The sequence below is a fragment of the Neovison vison genome, chromosome 8, assembly GCF_020171115.1.
Source record: "Neovison vison isolate M4711 chromosome 8, ASM_NN_V1, whole genome shotgun sequence".
Classification (NCBI taxonomy): Eukaryota; Metazoa; Chordata; class Mammalia; order Carnivora; family Mustelidae; genus Neogale; species Neogale vison.
This window is the reverse complement of record NC_058098.1, coordinates 128,708,812-128,720,814: the sequence shown is the minus strand read 5'-3', so window position 1 is coordinate 128,720,814 and position 12,003 is coordinate 128,708,812. Positions and strand designations below refer to the sequence as shown.

At 58.6% G+C, this 12,003-nt stretch overlaps 1 protein-coding gene across 1 annotated transcript; it reads left to right on the top strand.

The window, feature by feature from the left end:
- Positions 1-503: 503 nt before the first annotated feature.
- GDF7 (growth differentiation factor 7) lies at positions 504-4,681 on the top strand. Its single transcript, XM_044262550.1, has 2 exons — positions 504-909; positions 3,699-4,681. Exons 1-2 carry the CDS (start codon positions 504-506, stop codon positions 4,679-4,681), a joined length of 1,389 nt encoding a protein of 462 aa, XP_044118485.1.
- Positions 4,682-12,003: the final 7,322 nt, after the last annotated feature.

Genomic DNA, 12,003 nt, shown 5'->3' with positions numbered 1-12,003 from the left:
ACCCCACCTCTGGCGTCTCGGGCACTCAGAGAACCGGAGCGGGCAGGGGGCGGGTGCAGCTGCTTCGCAGGGGAGTGGGCACGAAGCTGGGCGGGTGCGCGCGATGCCTCGGGGCCCCTAACTCGGGAGGGCGCGTTTGGCTGGGGCACGGGCGGCGGGAGTCGCACCGCCGCGGGGAGGGGAGGCGGGGCCCCGGGTCGTGGCGGGAGCCTCGGGCGGGTAGCACTTGCTAGACGAGAGTGGGGCGAAGCGCCGTGGCGCGGGGAGGAGGCTCCTGTCCCGGACTCTGCGTTAGGCCGGAGCCGGGGGCGCGGCGCTGCCACTCCAGTGTTCAGCAGGGGGCGCTGCTCCGGGCGTTGGGCGGGGGTGGGGTGGGAGAAGAGGGGGGGCCGCGACTTGCTGCGCACACTTCCCCCATTATTAAACACTATGTTCAAAAGGCGCCGGGGGACTTCCCGGAGCCACGGAGCCCGCGCTGCCCGCCCGCCTGGCCCACGGAGCCCATGGACCTGAGCGCAGCCGCCGCGCTGTGCCTCTGGCTGCTGAGCGCCTGCCGCCCCCGCGACGGGCTCGAAGCGGCCGCCGTGCTGCGAGCGGCGGGGGCAGGGCCGGTCGGGAGTCCGGGGGGTGGCGGCGGCGGCGGCGGCGGCGGCGGCGGGCGGACCCTCGCCCCGGCTGCGGGTGTCTCCGCTGCCCCGGCCGCCGCAGCTCCCGGAGCCCGCGCCGGGCGCCGGGCCGCCGGCTCCGGCTTCAGGAACGGCTCGGTGGTGCCGCACCAGTTCATGATGTCGCTTTACCGGAACCTGGCCGGGAGGGCTCCGGCCGGGGCGGCCGCCGCCTCCACCTCGGGCTCTGGCCGCCACGGCCGCGCGGACACCATCACCGGCTTCGCAGACCAGGCGAACCAAGGTACTGACGCCTCTACTGCGCCCGTCCGTCCTGCCCGCTCCTAGGCGGAGGCCACCGCCGGAGCCGAGCCCCAGCTCCAGACCCTTCGGGGCGCGGCCCCTTCACGTCCCAGCCTCAGGTGGTGGAAACTCCGCCGAGGCCCACGCACCCGAACCTGCTGGACTGTGGCGAGAGGCACGGCAAGCTCTCAGGGCTCGGGCCCCAGAGGGCTGAGCCAGTCCCTCTGCCGGATTGTCCTGGCCCTGCCGGCCGGCGGGTCCCCTCGAGGAGGCAGGATCCGAAGCAAGAAGGGGCCTGGGCCGAGAGGGACGGCGCCGTGATGGTGGTGGCGGCGGCAGCGGCTTTCAGTGCAGCCAACTCTGCAGCTTCTAGTCTCCTGGGGGCCGCACAAATTGGGGGGAACTCAGGGGAATAAGGGAAGGAGGCAGGCTAAGTACATGACCCCGGAGAGGCTGGTGGCATCACCAGGTACACAGAGGTCATCTCTGGGCAGGCTCTGTCAAGGGGGAGGTGCATGGCTATGGTGGCCTGTGCCCTGTGCTGGGCCGCTGGGACAGCCAGAGGTGGAGGACGCCACCAGCCCTGTGAGGTGGAGAGGACGGAGCCCCAGCCGGAAGCCAGGCCTGGCAGGGAGCAAGCACCCCACCTTACTCTGCCCTGGGTCCTTCAAAGGTAGGACATGGGTATGACTGTGGTGGTTGCTGTGCGTCATCTGGATTTTATTAATCTCTATTGAAGTCATTAAAGCAGACAGATAGGGAAAATTTAACTAATTTCAGGCGGAAATGCAAGTAATGTTGGCCTTAATTCTATCCAGCCAGAGACCCAGCATAGAAGGCAGGAGGGGAAAAAGGGGACTAGGGCTGGAAAGGAAGTAGCAGACAGGCCCACACTGCACACCCTAACCTGGGAAGGCAGGTGGAGGTGGTGCAGTAACCGATCACACACCTCCTCCAACACACACACACACACACACACACACACACACAGGAGTCTACACACAGAGATGGCTTTATTTTGGGTGCTGGATATCTTGGGCCCAGATGGCTCTACAGCGCAGTGCGAACTCTCAGGCATTCTCTGAAGGCCTGGAGTGCCCCCAGGACTGGATGCCGCAGTACCCCTACAAAGCTGGAGCCCTGGTATACAGGGCCACAGAAGGCCCCAGACCTGAGGCTGCCTTATGAGCTCCCAGGGATACAGGACAAGTGGGTGTGCAGGACACTGAGTGGGCAGAGACACTAGTTGCTTTCTTAGATACAGTTAGGCCGACCCTTAGCCTCAGCCTGAGCTCAGTCTTTTCTCGGCTGGCAAGGCTCTGAGGGTATCCCTCCTTCCTCCCTCTGGAAGGAGGGGATGCAGCAGCTGCACCTTGTAAAGGGGGGAGGGGAGATGCTACAGGGGAGGCTCAGGAAAAGCGTTCCAGGGAGCCTTGGGGGAAAGCAATGGCAGTGAAGCCGATGCACTTGCCCAGGACTTTGTGCCTCCCTCCCTCTCCACTCTGAGGTTCAACTTGGAGCAGGGCTACTTGAGGTCCCCAGAAGCCACCGGCAGAGCCCAGACTTCAGAGCTCCGGAGGCGAGGGCCCCGCAGCAGTGGTCGGTGAGCAGATCTCCAGTGGTGGGGGCAGTCTGCACAGTCTCTCCGAGTTTGGGGCAAAATGAAACCATATGACCTTCTTCAAAGGGAGCTCCTTATCTGCTGCTCCGTGGAATTTCAACTTTTTTTTTTCCTGAGCCCAAAAAAGAAAAAAAAGTGCCCAAGACCGAAATAAAACCCCCAAACTCCGAGATAAGTCATAACGGAGGGAAAGAATATGTTTGCGAAGGCATCGGTGGGTCCTGGAGGCAAGACCTCCTGGAGCAGCTGCCCTCACTGCAGCGAGGAAGGCAGTCCCGGGATGCCCCAGACCCTTGAGAGAGGGATCCTAGACTCCTTTGCCGCCTTGCCTCCTCCATCGGAGGTCGTGGAAAGCCGGGAGAAGCTAAGCCCTGGCTGCTCCCATCTCGAGCAGCCGCGTTCCCTGGTGGGAGCCCTTGGGCCGAGCCCGCCGCTCCCTATGTGGGCCTTAGTTCCCCTTCAGCATAGCTAGGACGCTGGATGCGCTAGAGGGTCCGCAGCTCCGCTGTGTCCTTCCCTTCCGGACGGCTTCCATGCAAGGCCCAGCCCGCACGGGCGATCGTGGCCGGCAGGAGTGTCCAGGCTGGGCTGGGGAAGCGAGGTAGCGCAAGGAGCAGAGCTGTCAGGGGACCCGAATTTTCCGTTTTCGCACAGCCGGGACTTCCGGGCTGTCCTGGGGCATCAGCGGGGGAATAAAGAGCAGTCCCAGAACAGCGCCTTGGAAGGGGCGCAGGGCCTCTGATGCGCCCACTCGGCCTTCTTTCGGCCACCCGCCCGGAAAGTCTGGATTCCGATCTAGGCCCAGTAAACCTGAGGCTCTGGGTCAGGCAGCGGAACTGTAGTTGCATCGGGTGTAGGGGTGTGGTTCCCTCCCCGGGCTCGGCGATAGGCGGTAAGTGAAGGCTCCTGGGTTGTCGCGGTGGCAGAACTTTGGCTCGATGAACCGAAGCCCCGGTCCTGATAATCGATAGTCAGGGCGAAGGCTCCCTTTATTCTGGGCCAGGCTGGCAGCTTTCTGACTGGGCCGAGACTGGGCGGCCGGCGCCGGCTCCGGCGGGCTCGCTCCGGCATCCCGGGCAGTGGGCTGTGTGCACTTCGGAGGCCCGGAGTGCGGGCCTCGCTCTCGACTCTCACCGCGCTCTCTTTCTGTCTCTGCCCGACTCCTGCAGACGAATCGCCAGCCGAGACCGGCCAAAGCTTCCTGTTCGACGTATCCAGCCTTCCCGACACCGACGAGGTGTTGGGAGCCGAGCTGCGCGTCCTGCGCCACGAGTCCCCGGAGCTGGGCCCTGGCGGCGCCACTCCCCCGCCGCTGCTGTTGCTGCTGTCTACCTGCCCCGGGGCCGCCCGAGCGCCCCGCCTGCTGCACTCGCGGGCCGCCGAGCCCTTGGCCGTAGCGCGCTGGGAGGTGTTCGACGTGGCAGACGCCGTGCGGCGCCACCGCCAGGAGCCTCGTGCCACCCGTGCGTTCTGTCTCTTGCTGCGCTCAGTGGCCGGTCCCTCGCAGGGCCCGCTGGCACTGCGGCTGCTGGGCTTCGGTTCACGGGACAGGGGCCGCGCAGCGGCGGAAGAGCGCGCCCTGCTTGTCGTCTCCTCCCGCACGCAGAGGAAGGGGAGCCTATTCCGGGAGATCCGCGCCCAGGCCCGCGCGCTCGGGGCCGCGCTGGCAGCGGAGCCAGCGGAGCCAGCGGAGCAGTATCTTGACCCGGGACCCGGCACTGGGTCGCCCACGGCGGTCATCGGCGGTCGTAGGCGGCGGCGGACGGCGCTGGCTGGGGCGCGAGCGGCGCAGGGCAGCGGCGGGGGCGCGGGTCGGGGCCACGGGCGAAGGGGTCGGAGCCGCTGTAGCCGCAGGCCTCTGCACGTGGACTTCAAGGAGCTGGGCTGGGACGACTGGATCATCGCGCCGCTGGACTACGAGGCGTACCACTGCGAGGGCGTTTGCGACTTCCCGCTGCGCTCGCACCTTGAGCCCACCAACCACGCCATCATTCAGACGCTGCTCAACTCCATGGCTCCAGACGCGGCGCCGGCCTCCTGCTGCGTGCCCGCGCGCCTCAGCCCTATCAGTATCCTCTACATCGACGCGGCCAACAACGTGGTCTACAAGCAGTACGAGGACATGGTGGTGGAGGCGTGCGGCTGCAGGTAGCCTGCGGGCCAGGCCCGGCCAGGGGAGGGGGCAGCTGTGCCACCAAGGACCCCCTGCTGCGGTCGGGGTCCGTCGCAGAGCGTGGGTGCGCATCAGACTCTGGCCCCGCGCCCGCACGATGGAGGGGGAGCGCACGTTCACACTCACACCCACACACTCGTTCACTCATGCACACATTTCTTTTGGGCAGCACCAAAGCCCTGGGAAGAGACGACCTGACGCTGCCAAGCCGAATGCGTACTCAGCAAAGGCACCATCGTATCCCCTATCGGAGGGAGGATGGTGTTTGTGTTAATGTTACAGTAACAGGCCCTAAATGGGGGTAGAAATGAGTTAGGGAATTGAGGGTTCTAGAATGGGTGAATTAATGGGAGTACGGGAGTAGGTTTAATCTCACCCCTTTTTGTTTGTGGCTGAGTGTGGGGGAACTCTGGACTGGGTGGCTGGGTGCTTGGTGTTGCACCTAGGACAGTCAGAAGGGCTGTCATGCCCTTTCTGAAGGTTTTGCGTTGCAGGGAGGTCATTTACGCTGGGAAGGAACCGGTGCAAAAGGCATGTTTATTCTTTAATTGAAAAAATCTAACAGGCGCCTTGAGTTTTGAAAGGGAACATTTGTCCAAAAGAATTCATGGTGGAACTACCCAGATCCCTGCAAAGGTCAGCACTACCCTTTTAAAAAAATCAGTTCCAATTGGGAATGATCTAGAATGTGGAAAGAAATGTTTGTCTTTTAGGGGAAAGTGAAGTGGAGGGGAGGTTATAAACTGCCAGTCTGAACCGATACAAACTTAGGGGTGGGATGGTATGTGCCAGGTTCTGAAGCTCCTAGGCTGGGCAGCTCAGTGTGTAGGGGTGCCTTGGGGGGTGCTGAGGAGGAGGCTTAGTGCAGTGGCTGTGAATGGGGAAAGGCAGGCAGGCGTGCTTTTCCTAGAGACCCGCCAGGAGCTTGTGCTAAGGAGCTGGGAGAGAGGCTCCTAGGGCTTGGAAAGAGGTGGGGGAGGCATCCTGGGGCGGGCTTCTGCGGAAGACTCAGGCTTTTCTGCCAGGTAGGCGCAACCCTCTCCAAATGGTGTGCTCAGAATGGGCCAACATGTGCTTGCGTTTAGCTATCAAGTCTGTGTTGGCTTTTACACGCTTTCGCTGTGTTGTTGCTGTAGGTTTTGGCAGTGTGATAGTAACGGGAAGTGAAGCTACACAAAAGTGCTTTTGTGAGATTTCAGCTCCGCACAACCCAGTGGTTCAGAGCAGGAGGAAGCCCCCCCCCCCAACTTCTGCAGCAGTAGAGGGGCATTAGGGCTTGGCTGTGGCCCCTTGAGAAGGGCGGGGCCTTTGCGCAGTGGGGAGGACAGAGGTGGAAGCGTCTCCCCCAGTCCTGTCTTTGTCTCATTGATGGTACGACTACCTGTCCTTGCACAGGGAAGCTAGAACACGACAGGCTACATTGTTTTATTTGGTTCATTTCTACTTGGGTGTCCTTTGTGGCCTTGTGTGAGTGGTTGGCCACAGGGAGAAGAAACAATTTGGATTCCACCTGTCTGGGACTCTGAGGACTTCTCTGAAAACCCCTGCACGTACCCACCCCGTCCTCCTCTTGAAGGTTGTGTGGGCTGTTGCCTTTGGGGTCCGTTTTACCCTTGTCTTGGATGCTACGGTCCAGATGAGTCATACGAATTTTAATTCTCAGTGATCAAACATTCAAGAGAGAGGAATACTAAACATTTAGATATAGCTAATTTATTTAAGGGCCCCACCCGAGTCCGTGCTATCCCGTAAAATTCCCCCAGAGGAAAAGAAAATACATTTACAATGTGAATTTATATGCTGTGGTTATCTGAGTCGCTATAAATAATGAGAAAGGAAAGTCTCTTTAGGTCAAAACACGCAAACAAAATTTCTGAGGTGGCCGCTATGGTACACTTCCTCCCAATTTCAGTGACCTGTGGTCCATTTACATTTATGGATTTTGCCAGAGAAGCTTCACATTCCTAAACTGTTTTTAATAATTGCATGGCGATTGCTCTGTCATTGCGAAGAACAAAAAAGAATGACACTAAAATATTAAAGGTTGTAGTATCTGAAGTTTTAGAAAGGGAGTTAATGAAAAAACTAGCTATACTTTGAAGACATTCTAGGTTATTTAATATCTTGGACAAAAGGAAACATTCTGATTCTTTTTTAGCGACTAGGAAAAACAAGGTTTTTGAGAGGACCTGTTTTGATTTAGCCTGAGCTTTTTGTGGCAGGAAAAATATGTCCATTTTCACTGTTTTTTTTTTTTCTTTTTCTTCCCCTGATGACCTCTTTCTACCAAGATGTGTTGTAAGTGGTGTAGGAAGTAGGGGTCTTCCTGCATCTGGAGTCCCGCCTGCATGTTGGGGGGGATGTCCTTGGGCAGTGACAGTTCCTCTGATGGTCTCGGACTCCCTCAGTGTGTCCTTGGTGACTGACTAGACGTGATGTCTCCAGGAACTGCTCTGGAGCTGCCTGTCACCCCCCAGGGACCACCTGTGCCTGCCACCACTCTGCTCCGGCTTCTGGCATCTCAGAGTTAAAAGTAGGTGAATGGAGAAGATGTGTCACACTTTGCAGAAATGACAGAAGGGCCACCACATGTAGAGGCAGACGTGTTTTTGCTGCTATGATGTGGTCTGAGCTGCTTTGCCAGGATTCGGAGAAGGATTCTGCTGGCACGGTCGGCCCTACACTGGCTGTATCTTCTAGGCAAGGGGGTGCGGGGCTGAGTCCCTCAGCTAGAAGCCCCGCTCCCCACCCATGGGAGAGCTGTCTGCTCGCAAGCAGGGATTCAGTGTGTCAGCACTGTGGGCGAAAGCAGTGCCCCCTTCCCAACTCAGGTTCCCCTGGGTCTGGGGCCACCACAGTATTCTTCCTCAAGACCAGCGAATTTTCCATTCTGTTGGGGGAGACGTGCGCTTCTAGTTGAGACCATATGAACCGCTCCTTCCTGATAGAGAATAGGGTGGGCGTCCCTGCTTGGGGAGCACAGGGCAGGCCAGCTGGGGCCCACGCGGGTTGGCACTGGGTCTGCTAAACACGAAGACAGTCTGGTCACTGCGGCTGGAACCAGGCTTCTGTATCGGGGGAGACATTTCCAGTGGCGGCCACCTGCGGCCACTGATGCCCAAAGGCTCGCCTTGAATTCTGGCTTTCCAAGCAGCAGGGTCGGGTCCTCCCGAGAGGGTGGCAGGCTCTGTTGTCTCAGCTGGAGCTCTGCCCATTCCTTATGCACAGATTCCCCTTCAGCCTAGTTTTCCACCATTTTGGTACCACAGTGGCGTGGGGGAAGAGAAGAGCTGTGGATTGTGTGATGTCCAGTCAAATCCGCCAAGCGCAGAGCAGTGACTGCTCCCTGACAGTCTCCTGGAAGTGTCAGCGGGAGTGGAGACCTCACTGTCAGTGCTAAAGGGAGTACGGACCACCCTGTGGCTGTAATCAGAGCGTAACTCAAATCCTACAAGTCATTTATCCTGTTTGTAATTTTATTGAAACTCGTAGCAGAAAATAACCTGAGACTGTAGACCGATTCTCTTCTTAAAGCGGGGAGGAAAATTGAATTCTTTCCAGGAGGAGCTTGTGCACAGAAAAAGGCAGACTCTCGCTTTGCTCGAATCTAGTGTCCAGCAAATGGGGCAAGAGGAAGAAGCAGAGCTACAGCCGTCTTTGGAACACAGACATCATGGGGGGCCTCGCCGATCCCCTGAGAGCATGTCGGTGGGGATGGAGAAGCCTCCCCAGGCTCAGAAAGCAGGGCCCTCTCAGCGGTCCTGATCCAGGAAGCCTCAGGCAGGTGCCCAGTGGGCTGGGAGGACCGAGGGTCTGGAAAGCAGCCTTCTGTCATTGGCAGGGAAAGTCCTGCGTGGTCCCCTCCAGTGTCTGGATTGGGAAGGGAAGAGAGGCAGCTGAAAAGTGAGCCTGGCAGTTGCAAGATGTTGGGAGTGAGAAGGGAGGGAACTAGCTCCCTCTGAGGCGGGTCTGAGCAGCACTGGTGTGTCTGGGGATTCTGCGTACCCAGGAGGGGACCACTCCATGCTGTCGCCTGCTGCCCGCCTGCTGCAGGGTCACTTGGGAGCTAGAGCTCCGTCTCCTGAGAGGTCTGGGACAGTGGTGGGCAGCCACCTCTGTACCCAGAGCTTCCATTTCTGTTCTTGTAAAACAAGAAGCTCTCCAGTCCCATAGTTCTAGGGTTCTAGTTGGTCCAAAAGCGCACTGACATAGTTTAAAGGCAGAGCGGATGTGGCTGTTCCTGGAAAGTGTCCCTTCCCCACCCTAGAGGCACTTCTCACAAGTATCACAGCTGCTGCCTAGTGTACGGGTGTGTGTCGATTACATTCCTGGCCTTTTTTGGTGCCTCATAGATGTGGCTTTGATTTCCACCTGGGTCACGGCAGGTGCAGGGGAGGCCAAGATCTCAGGGGTAGGGCTCAGCTCACCAAAGCCACGATCTTTCCTGTGTTCCAAGTGAGGAGCCCCACCAACCCGGCTGGAGCTCCCCCAGGCTCACATGGTGGGGGTGGGGGTGAGGTAGAATGTTCTGGACCAAATCCTGGGACGGCTGCCACCTGCTGCTGGTGCCTCTGTGGGAGCAGCGGGAGCAAGCAAGCCCTGGTCCTATTGGGAGCCTGGCAGAGATGTGGGACTGTCCCAGAGTCCCAGCACCAGACAAGCAGGGCTGTGTAAGGGGGGACAGGCCCCAGCGGGTGGCCACGGTTCCCCAAACCCCCTTCACTGCTATACCCGTGTCTGGTCCTTCTTGCCGGAGGAGCGACCCAGGGCCGGCCACCATAAGAGCTGCTGCTTCTCACCATTTTGTGAAAAATGGTGGCAGAGTTTAACAGTAAGAAACAGGGAGGCATCGAAAAGAGGTTATTTCTAATTTTCAGGCAGCTCTGTCCTTTGCCCTTTAGAGCCCTCTGGCCGTTTAGGCTGGAGCAAGCTTCTTCCTCTTTTTGTGTCATTTCTGGACTTTCGTCTGTTAAATAGTTAAATCCCAACAGGGCTGAAGGTGAGAAAAAGCCTGTTCTTGTCAGGAAGGCCACACGTCCCTTATGTGGAGTCACCTGTCCACACGGCAGCTGTAGGAAGAGGGTGGGAAGTTGGCTTAGTAACTCAGTGGGGGCAACTGAGGGCTTGATGCGTGCCAAGTGGGCTCTGGTTCTTGTTCAGGGGTATCTCCGCTCATGAGGCGCGAGCACGGGGCATCACCAGAGCCGGGCTTCTTCTCTCCCACCCCAGAGCTGCCAGCACAGGGCCGTGCCTGAAACCGGCCTGGGACTTGGCCGAGCTGGGGGGCACTTCCCGGCGGCCACCGCCCGTTCCGCCGCCGAGCAACCCAGGGAAGGGTGGAGTCAGAGTGTGAGGTCACAGAAAAGCTGGTCCGTGTTTCCAGTTGTGCTTCGAACAGTGCAAGCGTGCCCCCTGAGTGGCACGACTTGTGGGCGATGGTCTGCTTGCTCCTGCCTGTGCCTCCCTCCGGGGAGCAGTCCTCAGGCCCCTCCGGCAGGGGTGGGTGTGCGTGTGTGCAGAGGAAGGGGCTGGTGTCTCTTCACATGCCCTGACATTGGCGAGAGGGCTGCCGTGTGCACGCAGACTTCTGCAGAGGGGTGTTTCTGTAGTCAGGTGAGCCTGTGGGCAGGACCGCTTTGCACGCTGGCCTAGAAGACACTTTCTCCCTCGAGGTTAGAAGCTCTTCATTCCAGATGGGCCCACGAGGTCAGAGCGATAGTGCAGACACTCTCCTTTTTCTAAGTCAGCGGTAGGAAGCGGAAACAAGTTGTTTAGAAAAACAAGGACAAGCTTCTGATGGTCGTGTCCCAGGCACCTTGCGGCTGGGTAGCACAGCCCTTCCAGGAGGTGGCCAGCTGCTTGTTTTCTGCATTTCTATTCGATTCCACCATCTTCCGAGCTGTTGGTGAACAGGAGCGTGGCGCGGGGAGAGCTGACTGGGCCGTGCAGGAGGGGGGCTGGTCTTCTTTGCAAAAATCCTCTCCGTGCTGCTCTGTCTGACCCGCCGGCCAGGGCAGTGACCACACCCAGCTCCTGCGACGGGAGCTGAGGGCCAGGGCGAGATGCCTGTGCTGAGCCCACATCCTGCTCAGACACTTGGCGACAGGAACCTAGAACCTTGTCTGAAGCTTCTGGGGCTGAGGTGTGCCTGTGTGGTTGACAGAAACCAGAAGCCCTGTAAGGCTTATTCATCAGAGTGTTGCTGAACGGGCGGGGACCCCAAACCCATCTGGGGCACCCAGGCTAACCGGCCCCTGAGGCCCCCCCACCCTGGGCTGCAGCACGGGAGGGGGCTTGGTGGCCCGGTGCCTGGGCACACAACCCGCGGCCCTCTTACCCCGCAAGCCAGGCCTGTGGCAGACCGCACTTGTGGGCAGCCCTCGCCTGCACTCTGAGTTTGAAAGGCAAGTCTGACAATGTGCAGGGGAAGTCTTCCCCGGTCTGCGTGTTTCTGTCCGAGTGGCTGGAGGCTGCCGGGGGCAGAAGACGACAGCGTGCATCCGAGGAGTCCTGAGGCTTCCCCAGGGGCTCCGGACAGCAGCAGCGCGCCTTGGGATGAGCAGCCTGGCTGGAGGACTCCGTGCACCCGCAAGGAGGGCTTCTTTTTCTCTGCAATTTATGTTTCCAGGTCAGGGCCTATCAGAGTCCAAGGAAAGCCAGCCACGCAGCATGCTGTTTAGAAAATGATGATACATGTTCAGGGAGAAAGCAAGAATGTATTTCCTGGCTGGGAAATCCTGGAGGGGTCCAAGCCAGGCAACAGAGACCCTGGAAAGCGGAGCTTTCAGAGAGCTCCTCTGGCTGTCTCCATCCCGGATCAGTCACAGTCCGAACACAAGCTTCCTTACGGTAACTGCTGTTCTCTTGTCATGGTGGTTGTTTGGGTGTTTTTTTGTTTGTTTTTTTGCTTTTTTTTTTTTTTTTTTTTTTTGTAGTCCACTGTTTACGGTAGTGTAAACAGCTTCTGTGTTTTCTGTGACAAAGAATCATAACTGAGTCACTTTAGGTCTTTCAGCTGGAAGCATTTTGCCCCCAAAAACTTAATGCATTTTTTTTTTTTTAAACAAGGATTAGCATGCTGACTTCAGTTTGCCACTCAGCGGATGAGAATAGAGGATTCTGAACAGTTTGGAAAACTTTAAAAAAAAAATATATATATGTATGTATGTATCAAGAGGTTGCTGCTGAACCCGGGCACCTGGCTCGCGGCGTGCCTCCATCTGTGTGGCAGCAGCATCTGACATGACAGGTGCCCTGCCTCTTAGCCAGCACCTGGACTCTGCCGCCAGTACTGTGGTTCT

What these genes read in the sequence shown, in the direction of transcription:
- GDF7 (XM_044262550.1), top strand. Translation starts at nt 504, where the DNA reads ATGGACCTGAGCGCAGCCGCCGCGCTGTGCCTCTGGCTGCTGAGCGCC. An exon ending in CGCAGACCAGGCGAACCAAG is followed by an intron (nt 910 to 3,698) that starts GTACTGACGCCT and finishes CGACTCCTGCAG; the next exon opens with ACGAATCGCCAGCCGAGACC.